The sequence below is a fragment of the Coregonus clupeaformis genome, chromosome 36 (genome assembly GCF_020615455.1).
Source record: "Coregonus clupeaformis isolate EN_2021a chromosome 36, ASM2061545v1, whole genome shotgun sequence".
Lineage (NCBI taxonomy): Eukaryota > Metazoa > Chordata > Actinopteri > Salmoniformes > Salmonidae > Coregonus > Coregonus clupeaformis.
The window spans coordinates 9,347,364-9,374,066 of NC_059227.1; the positions used below are offsets into that span (position 1 = coordinate 9,347,364).

The 26,703-nt window shown below is 42.8% G+C and overlaps 1 protein-coding gene and 1 long non-coding RNA gene across 2 annotated transcripts in view; one reads left to right on the forward strand and one right to left on the reverse strand.

Annotated features, from left to right (window-relative positions):
* Window positions 1-640: 640 nt before the first annotated feature.
* On the reverse strand, window positions 641-1,140 carry LOC121552670. The gene is made up of 2 exons (XR_005997282.1): window positions 1,099-1,140; window positions 641-942 (listed from the first exon to the last, which is right to left on the reverse strand). It is a non-coding gene; the product is annotated as an uncharacterized LOC121552670 (long non-coding RNA).
* A 3,688-nt stretch (window positions 1,141-4,828) lies between these two features.
* enah (ENAH actin regulator) overlaps window positions 4,829-26,703 on the forward strand; it is a 150,871-nt gene continuing 128,996 nt past the window's right edge. The window contains exon 1 of the mRNA XM_045211252.1: window positions 4,829-5,171. Coding sequence (XP_045067187.1) covers window positions 5,167-5,171 — 5 coding nt within the window. The 5' untranslated portion in view covers window positions 4,829-5,166. The remainder of the gene's footprint in view (window positions 5,172-26,703) is intronic.

The window sequence follows — 26,703 nt, forward strand, 5'->3', positions numbered from 1 at the left end:
TAGAAGGGATGTCATTTAGCTAGCACACTCACTACCTCTATCCGTCTCTCTCCAGGTGCTACACTACAGAGACAGAATGGTCCAACGACCTCCAGAGCCTTCTGACCAATTACCTGCCATCTCTCCAGAGCACAGAAAAGTAAGCTACACTCATAATAGTATACTTGATGCACCATGTAAACCTTCACTATGGCAGTCTGCCTGTGTGACAGCATAGCATATTATCCAGGGCCACTGGTTGGATTGGATTTACTGTACTCACTCAAACTCATGCTCTCTTCTCGCTGTAAAAGTCTCCCAGACTTATCAAAACTAACATGTGTCCATCCCCCTATCACCAGGTGAGTCTGCTGGGCTGTGGAACTCTAGAGCAGCCCATCAAAAAACCTGCAGACAGTTCCCTGAGGAAGGATGCAACTATCAAGGCTTAGCAAAAAGGCCACATTTTGAGGATGACCAAATGCAATAACGTTTTGTATAAACTCATTTTAATTTTAATTGTTAGATTATGACCAACAACTTTTTCCATAGCATGTTTGCCATGTTGGTTTTCATACTAACTTATGTGGTAACTTAAACATCAAGACAACACTAAGAGGTTATGATTCAAAAGGTCTAAATTAAATGCAAGTCTCATGTCCAGGGTGAAAATACGTTTTTATTCATGTATATCAAACACACAGGTGTCAACTAAAATAATAAATGTATATCCCATACAAGATTGAAAAATGTCTACTTGTCCCAAAGTGAATATAAGTCAGTGACTGCGTCCGTAGCAGTTTGTATGAATGAACATGTTGACAGAATGGCTGAGAGAGAGAGACTGTTTTGCTGTACTCCCAGGTAAGGCCCTTGCTTCCATTACCACTGAAGGCTACAGTATTCAGTCAGGCAGCTTGAAGATGTGTCACCATCCAGGCCCATGTCACAGCATGCAGGGGCCTGATAGGGAGATGACAAATGCATTAGGTACCTTGCATCACCAAAGCCATCTTAGCATTTACTGCAGGTGTTTCTGAACAATTCAACCATTTTGTTAGCGTCATTGATATATGGAAATTCTCATACAATATTCTGTTCATAAGCATTGACTAATACCTTTAGGGGAGGCAACCCTGGTCCTGGAGTGCGGCAGGTAATTCAAGTTTTTCATTTAACCGACCTAGAAGACCAGGTGAGTTGAATTTAGGCAATCACTGAACTGATCAATTAGCTCAGTTGGTCTGGGCTGTGTTCAGTACATAACTTAATAGAACGTTAAATTGAACAGAAACAGTGCTGCATTGAACGACCAGCTGAAAAACTGGGAGGGGTTGGGTCCATATAATTAATTAATGTCCAAAAACATGTTACAACTGCTGATTGCCCCTTTAAATATGTCACTCTTTGCTTCAAGCCAAACCCCAGCACACACACCGAATGGAGCAAACGTATCTCAAAGTCTGTTCAAGAACGTACACTACCGGTCAAAAGTTTTGGAACACCTACTCTTTCAAGAGTTTTTCTTTATTTTTACTATTTTCTACATTGTAGAATAATAGTGAAGAAATCAAAACTATGAAATAACACATATGGAATCATGTAGTAACCAAAAAAGTGTTAAACAAATCAAAATATATTTGAGATTTGAGATTCTTCAAATAGCCACCCTTTGCCTTGATGACAGCTTTGACACACTTGGCATTCTCTCAACCAGCTTCACCTGGAATGTTTTTCCAACAGTCTTGAAGGAGTTCCCACATACGCTGAGCACTTGTTGGCTGCTTTCCCTTCACTCTGTGGTCCGACTCATCCAAAAACATCTCAATTTGGTTGAGGTCGGGGGATTGTGGAGGCCAGGTCATCTGATGCAGCACTCCATCACTCTCCTTCTTGGTAAAATAGCCCTTACACAGCCTGGAGGTGTGTTGGGTCATTGTCCTGTGGAAAAAACAAATGATAGTCCCACTAAGCCCAAACCAGATGGGATGGTGTATCGCTGCAGAATGCTGTGGTAGCCATGCTGGTTAAGTGTGTCTTGTCACCAGCAAAGCACCCCCACACCATAACACCTCCTCCTCCATGCTTTACGGTGGGAAATACACATGCGGAGATCATCCGTTCACCCACACCACATCTCACAAATACACTGCGGTTGGAACCAAAAATCTCACATTTGGACACCAGACCAAAGGACAAATTTCCACTGGTCTAATGACCATTGCTCGTGTTTCTTGGCCAAGCAAGTCTCTTCTTCTTATTGGTGTCCTTTAGTAGAGATTTATTTGCAGCAATTCGACCATGAAAGCCTGACTCACACAGTCTCCTCTGAACAGTTGGTGTTGAGATGTGTCTGTTACTTGAACTCTGTGAAGCATTTATTTGGGTTGCAATTTCTGAGGCTGGTTACTCTAATGAAGTTATCCTCTGTAGCAGAGGTAACTCTGGGTCTTCCATTCCTGTGGCGGTCCTCATGAGAGCCAGTTTCATCATAGCAGTTTCAAAGTTCTTGACATTTTCCGTATTGACTGACCTTCATGTCTTAAAGTAATGATGGACTGTCGTTTTCTCTTTGCTTATTTGAGCTGTTCTTACCATAATATAATATAACATGCCATTTAGCAGACGCTTTTATCCAAAGCGACTTACAGTCATGCGTGCATACATTTTTTACGTATGGGTGGTCCCGGGGATCGAACCCACTACCCTGGCGTTACAAGCGCCATGCTCTACCAATTGAGCTACAGAGGACCACCATAATATGGTCTTGGTCTTTTACCAAATAGGGCTATCTTCTGTATACCCCACCTACCTTGACACAACACAACTGGTTTGCTCAAACACATTAAGATGGAATGAAATTCCACAAATTAACTTTTAAGAAGGAACACCTGTTAATTGAAATGCATTCCAGGTGACTACCTCATGATGCTGGTTGAGAGAATGCCAAGCGTGTGCAAAGCTGTCATCAAGGCAAAGGGTGGCTATTTGAAGAATCTCAAATATAAAATATATCTTGATTTGTTTAACACTTTTTTGGTTACTACATGATTCCATATGTGGTATTTTATAGTTTTGATGTCTTCACTATCATTCTACAATGTAGAAAATAGTAAAAATAAAGAAAAACCCTTGAATGAGTAGGTGTTCTAAAACTTTTGACCAGTAGTGTACAAGAACATTTTGGGAAAACGTGTCGATCAGCACAAACCGTTCCGCAACATAGCAAATGTTCAAGCGAACTGAATGCACCTGGTGCGGCACTCCAGAAACAGGGTTGCCAACCCCTACTCTAGGGTAGGCTAAATAGTGAGGTGATTTCCATTTAGCAGACGCTCTTATCCAGGGCAACAAGGGTTAAGTGCCTTGCTCAAGGGTAAATCGAGAGATTATTCACCAAGTCGGCTCAGGGATTTGAACCAGCAACCTTTTGGTTACTGGCACAATGCTCTATAACCACTAGGCTACCTGGTGCCCTACAGTTGAAGTCCTGCAATAAGAGCTAAGACACTAATATTTGTGTAAACACTTCACAGTTGGCAAGGCTCCATTGGCAAGGCTTTACAATGCATACAGTATGTCCCCAATGCAGTTGTCTGATACATCCAGAGTGCGATTTTAGGTGCTACATTTTTGGGGGTCAAATTAACTAATTATTGTCCTTTTTTTAATTTTTATAACAACATTCCAAACTTGTTAAGCATTATTTAGTCAACATATGGCATGATTCCTCTATTTGTATCGGTTTGCATCATTTTCAATGTGGAACTTTTATTCTGAAGGTCAACCACAAATTCCACTATTGTGGCTAATCGTTATTGTGGCAAGCTTCACATAGGTGGTGCAAAAGCAATCGAGCATCACGCCGTGACATTGATCAACATTAGATACCACCCACAGACATTTGATAGACACCCCCTCATTATCATATTGGAGGAAGAAATACATAAATAAATGAATGAATACATATATAAAATAATATAATGAATTAAAGTTTGAATAATTAGATAATACATAGATAAATAATTAAATACATACAAATGTGTAGAGAATTTATGAAATTTGGTCAGTATTTTTGTATTTCCTTGCTCATTTATTTAATTATGTGTGTATTTATGTATTTATTTATTCATTTATGTATCTATTTATCTGTGCATTTATTTATAATTATGGCAGGTTTGATCCTCCATAGATTTGATCGTGGGGGACAATAATAAGCACATCCACATAGCGGCACACTGAGATTGCTTATTACATCCCCCATAAAGGTCTCGTTCAAAACTCCCGCAAGGGGGGCACATGCGCCCTTGAGGTATAAAAGAACGTTTGCACCATCTCTGTTGGCTTTTGGGCTGTCAAAAAATTCCAGGGGGTGTGGCCCATAAAGATGTATAGCGATCGCAACGTTGTATCTCACGTTATGGCGTATGTGAGCACAAGGGCAGAGCCATTGAAGTAGTCTACATTTTTAAGTAGTCCATTTTCTTCTACTACTACTTTTATGAGTTGGTAAACAAACTGAAATGGTGCATACTGCCACCTGGAGTGTGTTGTTTGAACAGGTATATTGCCAAGGTTGGCGATTTACTGCCACCTGCAGTTATGGAATTCAGCCTTTGCTCATAAGTAAAATTAATTGACTGACCTGGATGGAATTATGTGATCCTTCATTAACACATAGGAAGTCTCACCCAGTTGACTACTTAAAAATTGTGAAAGTCCTCGATGCCGCTGCCCATGCTTTAGCAAGCTTTTGGCAACTAGAGTCCTCTAGAAATATCTATGGTGTCGCCCTGTTCTGTGCGTCTCTACGTACTTCACGTAGTTGAGAAAAGCTTTGCGTCAGTGTTGAAGCAGAGAGACCGGGATCCCAGCGGCAACGTGCCGTTACATGAAACGACTGGAGTCTCAGCAGCAAAAAACATTGTTTTCTCATTTTTTCTTTCATTAGAATTTCATGAACGGTGGCGCGATGCACTAGATAATTTTTTTTACATTTACATTTTTTTTTACTTTACTGGATGTAACTGTGAACCAAATTCGTCCCGAGGCGTTCCATTGATATTCTTATTTTGTGACATATTCAAGTGCGAACTTTCTGAAAACTATTGCCGAGATAAGTCATCAGTCAAATAACATTTTAAGCCCTCGACGAAGATACTTTTTTAGGCCTGTGACAGAATCATCATGAGGTGAGTAATTGATCAAAGTCTTGATAAAAAAACATTGAAGGGTGCAACATGATGCCAAAGTGTATGTAAATTCACACAGTGACTTCTAGTGAAGCTATATGTCCAACAAAGTTTATATTCGGAACGATCAAATGCATGTTATTCGTTTGGTTATTTGGTAGTTTATGTCTTGCACAAAATGGTGTTATATTCTGCATATACAGAAAGTTGTAGTGCAGCACTGTCGATATAGATGTTGCCTCCTTGTATGTCAAATAGCAAGGCATGTAGTGCGCAATTGTCCTATCAGTGGTTGCTTATTACAGGGCTTACTGAAAAATAAATGATTTCATACAATGTCACACTTACACACGCCTCCACAAAGAAACATTTGTCCTAGGGTTGTGTATACTACGGTCAATAGGTAAATAATTACTTGTGCCAATTTTGTATTCGGCATCATCTTGGGGATTATCCACGACAATGATGAAATGTAATTTATTTGTCACATTAATTCAAACATCCGTTTTTTCGTTAATGTTGACAACTCGACAGGGCTATGCAGGTTCATTCTGCAAGGGTTGCGCACTCTCTGACTACTGTGTCTTGAAAAAAAATGTATTATCATTGAACATATTTAATAATTATACACAATTTAAAACCTGTATTTGGTAAGTATGGTTTATATAATTAAAAATGATTTATTAGTGCTCTAAGGTCATTCTCCCACAAATGTCACACTTGACGATGATGCACTCAGGTGTCCCACGTTGTCTCTGCAGGTTTAACCCCAGGACAAAACAAACTAACATCTCAGATATTCATGTTATAGTCTTATATAATATTTTGTCTTCCTGTATTCAAGCAGTGATAAGTTGCTGATAAAGATGAGTGTATTATCTTAATAAGTGTATAAGTGACATAGCCTTGTGGCTGTTTGAAAAAGACTGTTTCAGTGCTCTCATCACATTGTAGTGGAGGGAGTTGTCGGTAGGATAGGGGGAGTTCAGATGTCAAGGCTTGGTCCACAGTCAGAGGGTGACCCCTACTCAGATCCATGACTCAACATTGCGGGGGCGGGCGTGTGGGGGGGGCTTCAGAGAAAGTCCTAAATGGGGCCAGCTGCTGGCATCTGTCCAATAGACTAAGCCTTATCTAACAATGGCTCTGGCTGCTCCAAGGAACTAAAGCACTGCTGGAATTCTCAAATAATTTTTATCCACCTTGCTGATTGGTGATCAGTGATCACATTACTTTTTGGAAATAGTAAATGGTGGGTGAAATGGAAGTATTATTCTATGTTAACAACTTGCTTGTTTTCTATTTTATCTTTTTGTTAATTAAACAACAAACATGAGTGCCAAAAGGGAGACTATTAGATGTGCCTGGTGGGTTTGTTCAATAGGTGTAGGTTGGTGCTTAGGGTTACTGGCTGGCCAAGCTGCTGGCCTGACTGACTCATGGCCATTTGTTGGTGTGTCTCAGGACAGACGCAGGCAGACAACATGGAGGTTTTCTTTCTCCATTAACTCATCAGGAACTATAAGCCCAAAGACCTGTCAACATAAGACACCTTTTCTATGTCAAAGTGATGAATGCTGAACTGTACCTGTTCCTTTAAAATTCCTAACCCATGATGTTCTAAAATAGAGCCACGAGTCAGTTATGAATCATATGAAGTGAAGCACACTTGACATTGTATCAGTCCCGGTAGATAATTGAGCATCAGGAGACTTGGCTGTGATGTGTCATCGTAACAATCCCTGACAGCCTTTTCCTTTTGAGGAGCCTTTTGCGGTCAATGATGCTGAGAAATAACAGCCACTGAAATGCCCCCAAGCTTTACTCATTTAAGACAACCACTCATGTGATTAAAAGACAAAGGCTGATATTATGAGATTTACTGTATTATTATTATTATTATTATTAGCCTATGTTATTCTTACACCCATGGGTGATATTAACTTTTAGGGGTTTATTTTGTAATTCTTGCATATTTTATGTAAGATCACACCAAAAACAACATTTTTATAAATGCTGCTAGAATAAAAAAAATAAAGTTTTCCTGATGACTGCCACAGTTATTCAGCCTCTGGCTTTTTAATGGACTGGATTAACCCCCAAAATTGGAACAAATCATTTGGTCCAAGTTTTTCTTTTGTGCGATTGTTCATCCAAGGAAAGTGGACCCAGGAGAGAACCACCAGGATTACTGTTGTTTCACAGGAGACAAGTGACTTTGTACTCAAATTATTTTACGTAATTGTTTAATCCACTGACTTCATTCAAATATTTTCGGCTGGTGTGTTTTCCCCCTACCTTTTCGTGTGTGATGCTCAGTTTAAATGGGTGTAAGTAAGATGCTCTGTCTTTGTGTGTGCGTGGACACAGTTTTATCTGGTGACGTATCTCGTCATGGTGAGTTATATCAGACAGCAGCAGCAGAGCCAAAGGGCTGTCAGTGTGTCCTGATATCTCACTCAACCCCCATCCCACCTCACCCTTTGTTTTCTTCATGCCTCTGCTTTGCCACTTAATTGAGCCAACCCACACGTAAAACAAGGAAACAGAACTATCTCTGTTGTTAAAGATATGGAGGATTTGTCTTGCCTTGTCTCTCTGACATGAATCACTACTCTACACATGGTGGCGCTCTGTGAAGAGGGCCTTGTGACTTACTGCCGCACTACAGGGAGACTGGAGGAGGCCAAAGTAACAGGCTCAGTGAGGAATTTCTTGTTTTTGTCCAGTTGTATTGGACATTTTTTATTATCTTTCTCGTTTCTCTTTCTCTCTCTTCCTCTGTACTGGAGTAGAAAGTTGTGTACTCAATGTTGTATGCTGACAGGGAGACGTTCTCCCCCATTAGAATGACTGGCCTCTCAGTACCACAGCATCAATCGGCTATACCTCAACGCCTGCATACCAGACAACTAGTGTCAACTCCCCACAGTGTTACCAAACCACCCTTTTGTAATTATGCTTTTAACAGTGTATTCAGTGTTCATGGAATAGGAAGCTGCCTTTATTTGGCCAAATGACACAGGATTACTTTAATGGCTTCCTAATTATGAGGGCAGCATTATTTATAAAGTGAACACAATGCTGCTTTTGGTAACAGTCCATTTTTAAATGCTGCTCTAAAGCCCTGATGGAAATAGGCTCTGTTAAGTTCTGTTATAACATCCTGTTGTCTCTCTTTTAAAACAGGAATGTTATTTTAACATCTGAGGTATTATTCCAAGTTTTCCAACCTTGGCTTTGGTATGACGTTACAAATTATATACCATTTATTACGGTCTATAAAATATTGACTGCATTTTTAGAAAGCACATATTACAGTGTGTCTACCTGAAACAGGATTCGGCCTACAGTCTTCCCATTTGTCCCTATGGAGCGAAGCCATGAACCCTGCCCCATGCTGTGGGGGTTGAGTGGGTGGGCCAGGTGGCAAAGGGGTAAAAACCCTGACATGCCCAGCCCACTGTCTCTCTTCCTCTTTCTTTCTCTCCCTCTCTCACACACACACACTCTCCCTTCCTCGCTCTCTGGCGACGGTATAGTTGCCTGCAAGGTAAATTTGGCAGCTATAACAGGGGCCAAAGATCAGCACCTTTGAGAGGTGTGGATGTAGAGAGAGTTTTGATTGACATGTCTTGTATGTGTCAGGTAGAGGTCTTCTCGGGTCCAACCCGAGGACAATCGGATCCGGACCCGATCATAAAAAAAATTAATTGAATAAAAAAGGAACAAAAAGGATAATCCTGGACTCGAGAACAATCAGACCAGACGACAACCAGACCTAGACACGACCTGTATCCTAACAGGTTCGGGTCTAGACCAGACCCGATTTGGACCAGAGTGAAAAATATAATAACAATTCAGCCAAGTTGCTCTTCTGGCTAACAAATAGGTATTTTATATGTTGGCTAGGCCTTCTATAAGTCAATACATTCACCTTATCGGAGAAATACAGTCCTGTTTAGCTCAGTTGGTAGAGAATGGCGTTTGCAACGCCAGGGTTGTGGGTTCGATTCCCACGGGGGGCCAGTATGAAAAATGTATGCACTCACTAAAAAACTGTAAGTCGCTCTGGATAAGAGCGTCTGCTAAATGACTAAAATGGAAATGTAAATGTTTACCACCAACACCTGTTAGCTGTCAAGTCCTAAAATGGAATTTCAGAGTTTTATAAAGAACTGCTCAGTGCTCTCTGCCTTTGGCCCAATGTGGTTTTCACCCCCCTCCTGTTGTCCTTGTGATCAGTTTCCCTGGGCTCTTGGGTGTGTGTGTGTGTGTGTTGAGTATACCAAATATTAAAAACACCCTCCTAATATTGAGTTGTACCCCCTTTTGCCCTCAGAACAGCCTCAATTCGTCGGGGTAAGGACTCTACCAGGTGTCGAAAGCGTTCCACAGGGATGCTGGCCCATGTTGACTCCAATGCTTCCCACAGTTGTGTCAAGTTGGCTGGATGTCCTTTGGGTGGTGGACCATTCTTGATACACACAGGAAACTTTTGAGTGTGAAAAACCCAGCAGCGTTGCAGTTCTTGACACACTCAAACAGGTGCGCCTGGCACCAACTACCATACCCCGTTCAAAGGCACATTCACCGTCTGAATGGCACACATACACAATCCATGTCTTAATGGTTTCAAAGCTTAAAAATCATTTTTTAACCTGTCTCCTCCCCTTCATCTACACTGATTCAAAGTGGATTTAACAAGTGACATCAATAATGGATCATAGCTTTCACCTGGTCAGTCTATGTCATGGAAAGAGCAGGTGTTCCTAATGTTTTGTACACTCTGTGTATTTTACCTTATCGTATTTGTATTGTTTTGGACACTGTCATTCCCATTCTCTGGTCAGTGGGTGATTACATCAGGGCAGCGCTGGCTGACCAGCTGCATATGGCGGCTGCTCAGTCATGTGTGTGATGCACTCATGGGATCCTCAACGAGCAGGATTTCCTCTGGCAGGTCATGAATGTGCATCTCCTCGGTCTAGTCCATTCCCATCTGTCCACCATCTTAACTCTGACTGCAGATTATAAGCAACAGAATTATTGATTTGGATACGAAATGTCTGGGGAAGAGTGTTAGAGAGGGGGACTACACTGTCAACCCACCCCATACCTCAGTGAGTTGACATACAGCAGGCTGCCTGTCTCTAACTCACTGACACAGATAGGCTTTCACCCCATAGTGTACCGGCACACCCACTCTGGAACAGATGTGCTAGGCCTGGACAATGGGATTACCTTGCTCTGATCTCTGTTTATAAAAGCAGAGTGGGTCTCTAGGTAGATTGACTGGCGATTACTGGAACGTGACATGATGCTGTAGTAAAAGCAGAGCTACAGAGACCGCTACAGTGCTGGCTAAGGGATTAATATTGCTCCCTCGCTGCCTCTGCACTGCTAACACGGTGAACCCTTAGCTTTCAGGTCACTGTCCACTACAGATGCAGGAAATGAACACCCAACCGGCTCACCAGATCCATGACAGCATCAAAGTATTGTTAGCCTACTGTAGATCCCTTGAAACCTGGTGTTTGAGAAGCAGAACCCTCTTTCTACTGATGGGGACTGTAAAACAAGTTGGTCATCCTTGCTGCAGTAGCAGTCTCTGTAAATCTTTCAATACTACTGGAGCTGCCAGCGGAGCGCTGACTGGTGTGTGTTTTAATCCAGCTCCTGCAAGCGTATTCACCCCGTTACTGCTGCTGCATTCTACTGTAGCATAGGCAGCCAGCCTGTGTTATTGAGTGTGGCAGTCTCTCTCTCAATTCTCTCTCTCTCTCAATTCTCTCGCTCTTTCGCTCTCTCTCAATTCTCCTTCTGCAGTCTCTCGCTCTACAGCCTGGGTAGAAACCTCTGTCAGTTGGCTCTAGAGCACGTGACCTCTGTCGCTCTGTGTGTCCCCAGTGCCAACTATACCCCAGAGGGCTAGAATCACTGCAGTGGCCATGCATCTGGAGCTGTGCACTCTGCTAGGATTGTCTGTGTGAGATTGTGTGTGTGCATGTTAGCAATCACTTAACATATTCTGCATAATATGGTGGTGGTAAGTTCTAGGTGCTTGGACACAGCACTGTCTGTGTCTTTTCACCCTGCTCTCTCTCTTTGCTTCTTGAAACCCTACCTCTTTAAGGAATACCTGGAATAGTATAAAAGTAATCCTTCTACCCCCCCATAAAAATAAAATAAAAAGTGGTTGTCCCACTGGCTATCATAAGTTGAATGCACCAATTTGGAAGTCGCTCTGGATAAGAGCGTCCGCTAAATTACGTAAATGTAAATGTAGAACACTTGAAGCCCATTTAGGAGCTGAACGCATCAACAGCACAGCAGTGAGCCTTGCTGTACGGCCCTGTCACTATATATGGAGAAATGTAAATGCAAAGTTGTCATTTGTGAGGAGCTTAGGGCCAGTATGGGTAGAGGGCGGATGTAGCTGTGCTTGTTTGGAGGAGGACACAGATGATTATGCAGACCCGCCAGAACACACTGGAAATTGCATGATTTTAGCCATCTCTCTCTCTCTTTGCTCACAATTTATGAATGCTCAGTGTTGTGGCATACATCAGAAATGGTCCTGCCTAAAGGACATGTTTGTTGAAAACAGAGAGCGCAGGGTGCATCGATCCACACATACAGATGAATCAGACCAGCAGTTAAGCTCTGTAATGCAGCCTTGCTTTGTTCAGCCTCGTATGCCTGTGTGCAGTCTTCCGTGTTGAGCGCATTGAATGGTTAACGCAGAATACTTTTCCACATAGAAGGGGTTGCCCAGGCAACACAAAATGCAGGGAAATCAAAATTCTTTGATGTTCGCTTCCGAAAAAGTTGAGTCTTGTAAAGGAAGAGCGAGGTGGTAAAAAGGCATTGAGTTAGGAACCCCACAATGCCCTAGATAATAAACTAACCCGAACCAACATCTTTCCTTTGTTTGTGTGACAATGAAGGGAACTCTGAAAGAGTCATTTACATTTTATATTTTAGTCATTTAGCAGACGCTCTTATCCAGAGCGACTTACAGTTAGTGAGTGCATACATTTTCATACTGGTCCCCCGTGGGAATCAAACCCACAACCCTGGCGTTGCAAGCGCCATGCTCTACCAACTGAGCTACACGGGACTACAATTTGACACGTGAACTCCCCTGATTGAGAACACACTCCTTTGTTTTGTGACCGCTCGGTGCAATCGCTCAGCTCTGGGGTTGAGATTGAGAAAAGAAACGCATACATTTTAGGGGGAAGAGAACTGCCGAAGTACAAGCACATCTCCTGAAAGGGCCGCTTTTTAGCAAAGTGTGAACTGCCTGAAAAGCTCCAAACTAATTAGTGTGCGTTGGTGGGAGAGAAAAGCTGTGGGGGCACAGCCAAGACACCCCCGCTAGAGTTGAACCTCTCTTCTATGCAGGGGGTGGGAGATTCCAGGAAATGCTAGAGCTTTCTAATGACCTATTATCAAAACCAAGCATGCATCAGGCCCCTATTGTGGAGAGCAAGTATGTTTTTGCCTAATATCTTGTGGTTAAATATGACTATTTTTAGCTTAGCTAAACTACGTCATAATATAACAGTATGATGGATTGTTTAGAGACTTTTAGCCGACTCTTCCATAGATGTGGTTTCAGAGTTGGAGCAGTCGGTATCACTGTCGTTGGAGCAGTCGGTATCACTGTCGTACTAACTACTGTAGCTTTAGGATAGACTCTCGACCGGCGTCTGACTGAAACCAAACTCTCACACTTCACCTGACCTTTGTACTGCATGGGACCTCATTACCCACACTGCACCACTGCACCTCCCGTCCCTCTGCCAGCGTCCGTTAAAATGTGACAAGATTTTTCAGTCCTTTGGCCAAGTGTCCATGTGATTAGATCCTTGCCTTGCTAAGAGGCTGTGTGTCAGTGTGTGTGATCTGACTGTTCGCTCTGAGGGACAGCAGGAAATCACTCATTTTACATTTAAATCATTTAGCAGATGCTCTTATCCAGAGCGACTTACACATTGGTGCATTCAACTTATGATAGCCAGTGGGACAACCACCAATTTTTTTTTTATAGTAATTTTTTATTTTATTTAATTTTTTGTGGGGGAAGAAGGATTACTTTATACTATTCCAGGTATTCCTTAAAGAGGTAGGGTTTTAAGTGTCTACGGAAGGTGGTCAGTGACTCCGCTGTCCTGGCGTCATGGGGGAGCTTGTTCCACCATTGGGGTGCCAGAGCAGCGAATAGCTTTGACTGGGCTGAGCGGGAACTGTGCTTCCGTAGAGGTAGGGGAGCTAGCAGGCCAGAGGTGGATGAACGTAGTGCCCTCGTTTGGGTGTCGGGTCTGATCAGAGCCTGAAGGTAAGGAGGTGCCGTTCCCCTCACAGCTCCGTAGGCAAGCACCATGGTCTTGTAGTAGATGCGAGCCTCAACTGGAAGCCAGTGGAGTGTGCGGAGGAGCGGGGTGACATGAGAGAACTTGGGAAGGTTGAACACCAGACGGGCTGCAGCGTTCTGGATAAGTTGAAGGGGTTTAATGGCACAGGCAGGGAGCCCAGCCAACAGCGAGTTGCAGTAATCCAGATGGGAGATGACAAGTGCCTGGATTAGGACCTGTGCCGCTTTCTGTGTAAGGTAGGGTCGTACTCTGCGAATGTTGTAGAGCTTGAACCTGCAGGATCGGGTCACCGCTTTGATGTTAGCGGAGAACGACAGGGTATTGTCCAGGGTCACGCCAAGGTTCTTTGCACTCTGGGAGGAGGACACAATGGAGTTGTCAACCGTGATGGCGAGATCATGGAGCGGGCAGTCCTTCCCCGGGAGGAAGAGCAGCTCCGTCTTGCCGAGGTTCAGCTTGAGGTGGTGATCCGTCATCCACACTGATATGTCTGCCAGACATGCAGAGATGCGATTCGCCACCTGGTTAATCACAGGATAATCAAAGGGAAACACACCCCTAATAACACACCACACACTCCTAACACACTACACACTCCTAACACACTACACTACTGCTGCTCTACCTGGAGGATGTAATAAAGCTAGTAACAATTCAGGTTCTCATTGTATGAATATTCTGTTCCCCCCCCCTTTTTTTACTGTTTTTTTTAACCAGTATTGCATTATCATTTTATCTACATTCAGAGATCTGTTCAGCCCTTTCTATATCCAGTACATGACTGCATATCCAGCATATAACTTGGCTGAATGAATGGTCAATAATGTTGTCACAAAGCTGAATGACGGGCTCTTTGCGCAACGGCGGTGTGTCAGTGAAAGTGTGTGACACGTCCTTCTACTAGCCCACAGCAGCTTACACTCCTGATTCACTTACCCTTTAGCCTCTGACCTTCTAAACCGCTCATGGGGACAAGCCGCTGGTCTGGCTGTGACTGTCCTCTAGTCATTGTATGATTCAGCTTTCTGTGGAAAAAAACGGTCTGAATATTTCCCAGAATGGAATTTTGAAGATCTTACATTTTACATTTTAGTCATCAGACGCTCTCATCCTGAGCGATTTACAGTTAGTGAGGGCATACATTTTTTTTTTCATACTGGTCCCCCGTGGGAATCGAACTCACAACCCTGGCGTTGCAAGCGCCATGCTCTAACAACTGAGCTACACGACCAAAGGCGTTCCACCCTTCTTCCATGGTATATGAAACAAATTGAAAAAGAAAAGGAGAGCCGCACACTCTAGGAGCTCTGATCCAATTCTGTCGAATCAAAATAATTTGCAGAAAACAATCCGATTTCGACAGAAATATGGCTGAGACGCAAAGAAAATTCAAGGAGAGGGGGTACAAAAATTGTCAGATTAATACTGCCATTGAGAAAATTCAAAACAAGTCGAGACATGATCTCTTTCAAGGACAGTCTCGCAAAAAGAAGCATTCTTGCGTTCTAATTACATGCTATTCAAAGTGCTCTGAACAAATGAAGGGAATCGTTCACAAACATTGGCACATTCTAAGATCCGATGACGGTATAGATAATGTGTTTTCGGACCCTCCCTTGGTCGTATTCTCGCTGGGCAGAAATCTCAGAGATCAATTGGTAAACTCTGATTTACCACCCCAAAATATTCCTGCACAACGTCTATTTGCGGCTCTTCCGGATAGAAACTACAAGTGTAATGGCTGCGCTCAATGCAATGGTACTTACAAATGTACACCCCCAAACAGGGAAACAGATCCCAATCAAAGGTGTTATCACGTGCTCCACTAAGGCAGTTATTTATCTTATAACTTGTCCTTGTGGTAAAAATTGTGGGAAAAACAAAGCGCGAATTAAAAGTACGAATCTCGGAACATCGTAGCACCATTAGGTGCAAAAACTCGACTTACCCAGTCGCGGCCCACTTTTTGGAAGCGAACTACTCACTCGATTTCGTCCCTACGTTATATCGGCATCGAACATGTCACCCTCCCTAGGAGGCTGCCTGGATCTTTAATTTAAAGACCCTTGCTCCCTTCGGTCTCAACGTAGACTTTGATCTGAAGCCATTGTTGTGATTATTGTAATTTTGCTATTCATTGTAAATGTTTGTAGGCCTATGTAGCCAAATTGTGTCTGATCGTATGCTAGTCATTCATGTTTTTTATATGCTCTGTTTATCTGTGAATTAACCAACGATATCAAGCCACACCCGGCCATGATTACAGACACCTGTGTGTGTCCTTTGACACTATATAAACTAGTGACCCGCAGTGTTTGTCATTATACCCTGATGAAGACCGCTTGTCTGTCGAAACGTTGGTTATCAGGTTATTAAATTATTGCATCTGAACTCCTAGAGTGTGTGGCTCTCCTTTTCTTTTTCAAGTGTTCTACTCCGCTAGCCAGCACCTCGCCTAAACAGGTGTGTGTTTCTTTCGCCTCCAAATTAATATGAAACATTACCTAAGAGGCCTTGCTTTTAAAGTTTAAACAGACAAACAATATGTTGGTTCTGTATATTGATACTTTGACGGGCGCAAATCACTGTTGTTCATCTGTGTATAGGAATGGGTCTAGTAGCATAATATTTTCTTGACGTCTGGATGTAGGAGTGTGAGGCCGAGGCAGGGGTGACTGTTGCAGAGCTGCCATTTACTGGGCTGTGAATGTTGACCCTTTGACCTCAACTGTTCTGGACTGAGCCGAGTTGGACCATAGAAAGGAGCACTTGAAATTCGATCTGCAATTGAAGCACTCACAAAGAAAAGTGGCCTCTCCCTCTGTGACTGAAAGGCAGTGCTATTTGATCCTCTTTAATGGATTTCAGTCTTTGTGTGCTAATCTAAATCCAGACTTTTCTTACTGACTGATTGTTTTAGAGCTGGGGCTCCACTTGGCTTTGACGGCACTCCATAGCTGCTCATTTTGTTTTGGATTGATAATATACCCAAGGCCTCCCGCTGAGTAGTGAGCACTAGCCCATATAGCACAGCCCAGTAGAGAGGAAGCTTTCAAAAGCCGTCTTACAGAAACCATGATCTAAAATTGAGCTGATTTTAAAAGTCTCAACTGTAGGCTGTGTTTTCATGCCTGTATCTGTTGACTCACTGTCAGCCACCCAGCTGCTTCTAAAAACCATTTGGCTCATCACCTGTCGCTAGTTTACGCACGCACACGTTTAAGTGTTTTACTTAATTTCTCTGGCACTGGTTCTTGGTCTGAGACTAATCCCACAAGTGAACATTAGGCTGATTAACCCTGAAGACATCCATCCAATGATACAATATTAAATATCACCCCCGTGCTCTACTGCCTTTTCTCCTACAGTAACTATGGGTTTATCAGTTCTCTGGAAGTGAGGAAGTGTGTGTCTGTGTACATTACAAGTGTATAATTTGGGGTCTTCTGTTATGTCAAAGGTCAAGAGCCACAGAAAAAGATGAATAGGAATATAGTACTGCTTTCACATAGGATTTACGGTATGTTGCCTGTAAAAACAATTGGGAAATGTTTATATGATCATCCTTCTTGCCGGCATTAACCTTTTAAATCACCATTGCTTTAGCCGGCAAGGAGCAAGACATTCAACTTTGACCCTGTTGTTGCGATAGTTGTCATGGCGTGACGGCAGCAAGTTGTTCTAAATTCCTCTGACAGAATTCACTTTTATTTCTTGACTTTCACAACCGTAAGTTAGCAGCGCACCATACTTGTAAATAATTACCCTGTAATGTGTTAATTTTCCTGTTATGGCGAGTAAAAAGTTGGCCACAGTTAAACTCAAAACGTTGTGTTCTGGTAATTACAGTGCTTTTGGAAAGTTACGTTACAGCCTTATTTTAAAATGGATTAAATTGTTTTTCCCCCTCATCAATACCCCATAATGACAAAACAAAAACAGGTTTTCAGAAATGTTGGCAAATTTATAACAGAAAATAAATCTGAAATATCAGACCCTTTACTCAGTACTTTGTTGAAGCACCTTTGGCAGCGATTACAGCCTCGAGTCTTCTTGGGTATGATGGTACAAGCTTGGCACACCTGTATTTGGGGAGTTTCTCCCATTATTCTCTGCAGATCCTCTCAAGCTCTGTCAGGTTGGATGGGGAGCGTCGCTGCACAGCTATTTTCAGGTCTCTCCAGATGTTCAAGTCCGGGCCCTGGCTGGGCCACTCAAGGACATTCAGAGACTCGTCCCGAAGCTACTCCTGTGTTGTCTTTGGCTGTGCGCTTAGGGTCGTTGTCCTGTTGGAAGGTGAACCTTCGCCCCAGTCTGAGGTCCTGAGCGCTCTGGAGCAGGTTTTCATCAAGGATCTCTCTGTACTTTTCTCCGTTCATCTTTCCCTCGATCTGCTCAAAAACATCTCCACAGCATTTATGCTACCACCACAATGCTTCACCGTAGGGATGGTGCCAGGTTTCCTCCAGACGTGATGCTTGGCATTCAGGTCAAAGAGTTCAATCTTGGTTTCATCAAACCAGAGAATCTTGTTTCTCATGTTCAGAGTCCTTTAGGTGCCTTTTGGCAAACTCCAAGCGGGCTGTCATGTGCCTTTTACTGAGGAGTTGCTTCCGTCTGGCCACTCTATACCATAAATGCCTGATTGGTGGAGTGCTGCAGAGATGGTTGTTCTTCTGGAATATTCTCCCATCTCCACAGAGGAACTCTGTCAGAGTGACCATCAGGTTCTTGGTCACATCCCTGACCAAGGCCCTTCTCCCCCGATTGCTCAGTTTGGCCTGGCGTCCAGCTCTAGGAAGAGTCTTGGTGGTTCCAAACTTCTTCCATTTAAGAATGATGGAGGCCACTGTGTTCTTAGGGACCTTCAATGCTGCAGAAATGTGTTGGTACCCTTCCCCAGATCTGTGCCTCAACACAATCCTGTCTCGGAGCTCTATGGACAATTCCTTAGACCTCATGGCTTGGTTTTTGCTCTGACATGCACTGTCAACTGTTGGACCTTTATATAGACAGCTGTGTGTCTTTCCAAATAATGTCCAATCAATTGAATGAACCACAGGTGGGACTCCTAATCAAGTTGTAGAAAGATCTCAAGGATGATCATTGGAAACAGAATGCACCTGAGGTCAATTTCCGAGTCTCATAGAAAAGGTTCTGAATACTTATGTAAGGTATGTCTGTTTTTTATTTTTAATACATTTGCAAAAAATACATAGTCCTGTTTTTGCTTTGTCATTATTGGGTATTGTGTGTAGCTTGATGAGGAAAATGTTTTATTTAATCAATTTTAGAATAAGGCTGTAACGTAACAAAATGGAAAAAGTGAAGGGGTCTTAATAGTTTCAACTGTATATGAGCTGGTAGCCAGCTAGATAACTAATGTTAAGTTTAGCTAGCAACAAACTAAAACATTGTCAAGAAAGTTGATTTTAGTTGCCTGGCTTGCTAGATTTACTTAATATCCTGACCTAAATAGATTTTTAAACAGATGGGTTTTTTAGTGCATAAAATAGAGCAGGTAACATTGCTGTTTGGACCAGCTATGCTGCATGCAGACTGCTGTTTTGTTTATACTTTTTCATAATGACAGGGGCAAGTTTGATGTCGGAGAACAACAATAGAATATTCATGATTTAATAGTGTCAAAGCCGGTAAGATGAAAGGGGACGTTTATACTGAGGGATTGGAGGGACTTTTAAACATATTACAGCAATCATGACAAGGTCGGGTAGCGGAAATAAAAGTGAAGGCTTTGTTCAGATATAAAGAAAAGTTGGCAAAAAGTTGTTGGCATGCCTCAACGTCTTGGTTTGTTTCTTGTGTGGCCATCTCCATTGCAAGACAATCTCCAGTTCAATTGTACTTCAATTCTTCCAGTTAAACACGGTATGCTAATTCTGTCCCAATGCAAGGGCATATTCTCTATTAAATAGTGCTGAGTGATTATCCGAAATGTTGTTTATTCCTGGGTTATTAAACAACTAATTGACCAACGTCGGTTCAGTTAATTGAATTCCATTTAGTTGTAGTTATTTATCTCAACGCAGCGTTTCTGTAGAGAAATCAAAACAAGCACGAGAGAAATCAAATAAACTAAATGTGGGACGCTATAGGAAATTGTAGTTTCAAACAGGAAAATATTCAACATATATTGAGGGGAAAAAAGTATTTGATCCCCTGCTGATTTTGTACGTTTGCCCACTGACAAAGACATGATCAGTCTATAATTTTAATGTTAGGTTTATTTGAACAGTGAGAGACAGAATAACAACAAAAAAATCCAGAAAAACGCATGTCAAAAATGTTATAAATTGATTTGCATTTTAATGAGGGAAATAAGTATTTGACTCCTCTGCAAAACATGACTTAGTACTTGGTGGCAAAACCCTTGTTGGCAATCAGAGGTCAGACGTTTCTTGTAGTTGACCACCAGGTTTGCACACATCTCAGGAGGGATTTTGTCCCACTCCTCTTTGCAGATCTTCTCCAAGTCATTAAGGTTTCGAGCATGACGTTTGGCAACTTGAACCTTCAGCTCCCTCCACAGATTTTCTATGGGATCAAGGTCTGGAGACTGGCTAGGCCACTCCAGGACCTTAATGTGCTTCTTCTTGAGCCACTCCTTTGTTGCCTTGGCCGTGTGTTTTGGGTCATTGTCATGCTGGAATACCCATCCACGACCCATTTTCAATGCCCTGGCTGAGGGAAGGAGGTTCTCACCCAAGATTTGACGGTACATGGCCCCGTCCATCGTCCCTTTGATGCGGTGAAGTTGTCCTGTCCCTTAGCAGAAAAACACCCCCAAAGCATAATGTTTCCACCTCCATGTTTGACGGTGGGGATGGTGTTCTTGGGGTCATAGGCAGCATTCCTCCTCCTCCAAACACGGCGAGTTGAGTTGATGCCAAAGAGCTCGATCTGACCACAACACTTTCACCCAGTTCTCCTCTGAATCATTCAGATGTTCATTGGCAAACTTCAGATGGCCCTGTATATGTGCTTTCTTGAGCAGGGAGACCTTGTGGGCGCTGAAGGATTTCAGTCCTTCACGGCGTAGTGTGTTACCAATTGTTTTCTTGGTGACTATGGTCCCAGCTGCCTTGAGATCATTGACAAGATCCTCCCGTGTAGTTCTGGGCTGATTCCTCACCGTTCTCATGATCATTGCAACTCCACGAGGTGAGATCTTGCATGGAGCCCCAGGCCGAGGGAGATTGACAGTTCTTTTGTGTTTCTTCCATTTGCAAATAATCGCACCAACTGTTGTCACCTTCTCACCAAGCTGCTTGGCGATGGTCTTGTAGCCCATTCCAGCCTTGTGTAGGTCTACAATCTTGTCCCTGACATACTTGGAGAGCTCTTTGGTCTTGGCCATGGTGGAGAGTTTGGAATCTGATTGATTACTTCTGTGGACAGGTGTCTTTTTATACAGGTAACAAACTGAGATTAGGAGCACTCCCTTTAAGAGTGTGCTCCTAATCTCAGCTCGTTACCTGTATAAAAGACACCTGGGAGCCAGAAATCTTTCTGATTGAGAGGGGGTCAAATACTTATTTCCCTCATTCAAATGCAAATCAATTTATAACATTTTTGACATGCGTTTTCCTGGATTTTGTTGTTGTTATTCTGTCTCTCACTGTTCAAATAAACCTACCATTAAAATTATAGACTGATCATTTCTTTGTCAGTAGGCAAACGTACAAAATCAGCAGGGGATCAAATACTTTTCTCCCTCATTGTAGTTCAGCTCAGAAAAAAGTGATAATTAACTACAATACCCATAATTCACTGCGCCTGCACTGCCTGCCATGTTCTTCCCGGCCCCGGACAGATAGATACACACAGACCGCATTAGAAAGGAATGTACACAACACAACGACCAGAGTGATACAGTTCGTGTGGTAGCTCTACCCTATTGATAGTTGTAGGACTTGGTAATTAGCAGTCTTGAAAGTATGCCGTATCTACTTTGAAGAACTGCAATTGTGATTTCGTCAGACCGCTCTGCTGCACAGGCAGCTACTAGCTAGCTACTAGCCTAGCTAAATAGGATGATTCGTTGGGGAGCACAGAGATTAAATTAGATGGTTGGCTGGCTGGCTGCTAGTGCCTGAGCAGAAATAAGATTATGACTAAGGAATGAAATAATAAAGTCATCAAATTAATAAGACAATGGTATTTTTTCAATGTTTTGAATGTTCTCAATTTTTGGCTTTGAAATTTCAATTAAAAAGCTAAAATCATTTTAAGATCATTATTTAATTTAAAATATAAATAAACAGCAATTTATATTCATTTTTTACAGAACCGAATCCGAACCGACTTCAAAAAGGACTAATCACTCAGCACTACTATTAAATGCATTTACAGGGAATTATTAATGTGATTTGTATGGCCAGCCATATCTCCATCAGAAGCCATACTGTGGGGCCTTCTGTGGTGCAGTCAATCAGCGGACACAGATCGGCCGTCATCTCAATTATATTTATCATATGTCAGCGCACATCAGTGAGCTGTGAGCACCCAGCGACACCCGTGGGAGCGCTCCATACTGGCCTGTTGGGTGTCTCGGTCTCTGTGTATCTCTCTCGGTCTCTTTGTGTAAATGGGCCTGCCTGCCTGGATACTGGCATTTAGCGGCAGCAGATGTCACTAGTGAAAAATTGAAGGACTTAAGAGTGGGGAAGGTATCTGGTGCTGCCTGCTAATGTGGCAGGCCATGCAGGAGCCATGGGCAGGATATAACCTCTACTGAGGCATGCAACGATGGGCAGGCACCTTTCACTGGCCATTGATTTATCACAGCGCTGGTCTTTGGTGCGTGAGCCTGATGGGGAAAGAACTCATCTGGACCACAGAGGTGTTTTTCTCCCCAGTAAATTACCTCCAACAGACAACATGATGGATGGACAGAGGAGTGTCATCTAGCCTGTCGTTTCTGCATGATTGCAGAATGAGGATATGTCTGTCTTTCCCCCACTGTCTCCATCTGTCTTACATTCGCCTTCTCTGTCGCTTTGCTCTCTTGCGTTGCTCATTCCCTCCTCCTTTTTCAACCCCTGCCTCACTCCCTTTTTTTAATGTTTTTTTAGTCATTTAGCAGACGCTCTTATCCAGAGCGACTTATAGTTAGTGAGTGGTTTTTCATATTGGTCCCCCGTGGGAAACGAACTCACAACCCTGGCGTTGCAAACGCCATGCTCTACCAACTGAGCTACACGGGACCTTTTTCAACCCCTGCCTCACTCACTCCCCCTTTTGCCGCTCTCTCCTCCGGTCTTTGAAACCCCCAGGAAGCCTTGGTTGTGCTGGGAGTCGTGTGGCTCGTTGTTGCTAGGGCAGTCCATGGGCAGGGTTTCTGAACAGGTGGCGCCTATGTTTGCCCATCTGTCCATGGTAACAGCAGTTGCCCCATGGCTACTTTTCCTTTTCCACCTCCCTGCCTTGTTTTCTTTCCAGCCTGGGAGTCATGTTGCCAGGTTCCCAGAGCCAAGATTTCCAATCTCTTTCTGTAGTAGGAGGGTAGGGAGACCCACGGGAGCTAAACATAGTCAGTTGGACTGTAAGAGAACACACTTGTCGTCTCAGTAACAGTAGTGTTTTGTTTCGGGGGTGGGGTGACTCTAGTAGATGCTAAGGCTCGGGACCAGATCTTGATAACATTTTCTAATAAAAAGGGAAACTGGATTATCATTAATACTGATCTATTAATGAACTGCAACTGGTCCATGAAGGGTATGCGAAAATACCCATAATATCTGTCAAAACTCTTAAAGAGGAAGTTTACCTAAAATCCAAAATGTCCTAAGTGATTCCATACATTAAAACTAAACTGAACAATAATATAAATGCAACATGTAAAGTGTTGGTCACATTTTTCATGAGCAGAATATATTTTTTTTAATGCATATGCACAAAAAGCTTATTTATCTCAAATTTTGTGCACAAATTTGTTTATATCCCTGTTCGTGAGCATTTCTCCTTTGCCAAGATAATCCATCCACCTGACAGGTGTGGGATATCAAGAAGCTGATTAAACAGCATGATCATTACACAGGTGCACCTTATGCTGGGGACAATAAAAGGCCACTTTAAAATGTGCAGTTTTGTCACCCAACACAATGCCCCATGTCTCGCAGATGAACAAAAATATAAATGCAACATGCAACAATTTCAATGATTTTACTGAGTTACAGTTCATATAAGGAAATCAGTCAATTGAAATAAATTCATTAGGCCCTAATCTATGGATTTCACATGACTGGGCAGGGGCGCAGCCATGGGAGGGCCTGGGAGGGCATAGGCCCACCCACTTAGGAGCCAGGACCACCCACTAGGGAGCCAGGCCAACCCACTGGGGAGCCAGGTCCAGCAATTCAGAATGAGTTTTTCCACACAAAATGGCATTATTATAGACAGAAGTACTCCTCAGTTTTATCAGCTGTCCGGGTGGCTTGTCTCAGATGATCCCGCAGGTGAAGAAGCCGGATGTGGAGGTCCTGGGCTGGCGTGGGTACACGTGGCCTGCGGTTGTGAGGCTGGTTGGACGTACTGACAAATTCTCTAAAACTAAGTTGGAGGCGGCTTATGGTAGAGAATTAACATTAAATTTATCTGGCAATAGCTCTGGTGAACATTCCTGCAGTCAGAAACCAAATGCACGCTCCCCCAAAATTTGAGACATCTGTGGCATTGTGTTGTGTGACGACAACTGCACATTTTAGAGGGGCCTTTTATTGTCCCCAACACAAGGTGCATCTGTGTAATGATAATGCTGTTTAATCAGCTTCTTGATATGCTACACCTGTCAGGTGGATGGATTATCTTGGCAAAGGAGAAATGCTCATTAACAGGGATGTAAACAAATGTGTCCTCAAATTCTGAAAGAAACAAGCTTTTTGTGCATATGGAAAATTTCAGGGATCTTTTATTTCAGCTCATGAAACACGAGACCAACACTTTACATGTTGCGTTTACATTTCTGTTCAGTATAATTAAAATGCAACAACACCTTTCATTTTTATTCTGTCTATTCTGCAATGTAAGATGGCCCAGTTACTGTATATTACAATGTAAGGTGACATAATTACTGTCCATCTCCTCAACATATGCTAACCGGTAGAGCTCCTAAGCTACAACACAATATCTACTTGAACTGCAATGATTAGACTACATACCTCCGCATGTTCGCTTTGACGCTTTCCCTTCTCAAAAGCTCTCTGTATTTTGGCACGGCACCAGATCCAGTCCATGGGAATATGGAAGGTACAATTTTGTCTACATTTTGTTCTCATCATTTCCGATTGTTATATCTCTTTCGTAGTCATCGCCAATGAGGTGCTTACTACACACACGTAGATTTGCTGTAGGAGTGTTTTGCTGTAGGAGTTTTATCGCTACTAGCCATCTTCTGCGTCTGTCTGTATCTTTCAACGGAAAACGGCAACGTTTTTTTTAGAAATGTTTAGAATTGATTTATTATATAATGTGCAGCCAGGGACTTTAGGCTACCTGTGATAAGTCTTTCAGTGTTTGCGTCATAACTCACATATGTGACGTCATGCTCCAAATAAGGGCATATAAGTAAGTTGCCCCACGAGAGCACACATGCACAGTTGTTATCCATCTCCGCTGTTGTTGCAGTCGGCCACATAAAATCGTTTTAGGTGGAAATGTACACATTTCCTGACTCAAAACCGATAGCTCATTCGGCCGTACACTTTCAATAAAACAAATAATGTTTTCCCAATTTGCGGGTTTCTCAATCGCTCTTTGACTGACAACGGAGCAGAGCTAGCAGTGCACAAAGACACCAGTTCTAGACTGCAGGGAGAGAGGGGGAAAAGGCAAAGTCCACCTAACTATACTGAACAAAAATATAAATGCAACAATTTCAAAGATTTTACTGAGTCACAGTTCATATGAGGAAATCAGTCAATTGAAAGACGATCCCGCAGGTGAAGAAGCCGGATGTGGAGATCCTGGGCTGGCGTGGGTACACGTGGTCTGCGGTTGTGAGGCCGGTTGGATGTACTGCCAAATTCTCTAAAACAATGTTGGAGGCGGCTTCTAGTAGAGAAATGAACATTCAATTCTCTGGCAACAGCTCTGTTGGACATTCCTGCAGTTCCTTCAAAACTTGAGACATCTGTGGCATTGGGTTGTGTCAAGCATAAGGTGCACCTGTGTAATGATCATGCGGTTTAATCAGCTTCTTGATATGCCACAACTGTCAGGTGGATGGATTATCTCGGCAAAGGAGAAATGCTCACTAACAGGGATGTAAACCAAATTTGAGAGAAATAAGTTTTTTGTGCGTGTGGAAAATTTTGGGTGTATTTTATTTCAGCTCATGAAACATGGGACCAACACATTACATGTTGGTCCCATATTTTTGTTAAGTGTAGTTCAAAGTATGGAATCAATTTGGAAATGTTGGATTTTAGGTAAACTTCCCCTTTAATGCTTTTTGAGCGTTAAGTCTGTTTTAATCAGTGTTAGTTGAGGGCAAGGCTGGTGCTGCTCTGCAGTGTTTCCAGTCTCTGATGGAGGAGTCAGTAGGCTTGGGGAAGAAGGGAAATTATTGGACTAATTGGTGTCAGCAGCACTGGGCTTTGCTGCTCACATTTCCACACTGCAGCAAGGCCAAGCTGTTCTCTTGCAACAAAGACTTTCCCTATTTCCTAAGCATCCAGAAGTACTGAAGTGTAGCCCCAATTGTGGATTCTCTCAAATTCAACTCAACTTTTTGTGCTTTTTCATTTGTACTATAAAACATTAGATTATGGTTGTTGAACAGCCTTAATAATGTAATCTAAGTGCCTTAAGTGAAGCACAGTTGATCAGGTCTTAAATAAGCAACTCTGACAGGTTAGCATAAGTCACCTCGCCATACGCGTCAGCTGTTCCCTGGCTGTTGCTCTCCATCTCTCTCATTCCCTCCCTTCCTCTCTCACAGCCACAACAACAGGTGGGCCACAGCCTGCTTCTTCAATACAAAGACCCAGGGTACACTTCCATGGCCACTCTGATGTTCATCAACCTGTTAAACACTCTAAGCCTTTCACTAGGATTTCAGGCTGCTGCTGTTGTAGTAGTGATTATGGGATGCAGAACTGTAGTGTCTTACGAGGATTTATATTGCA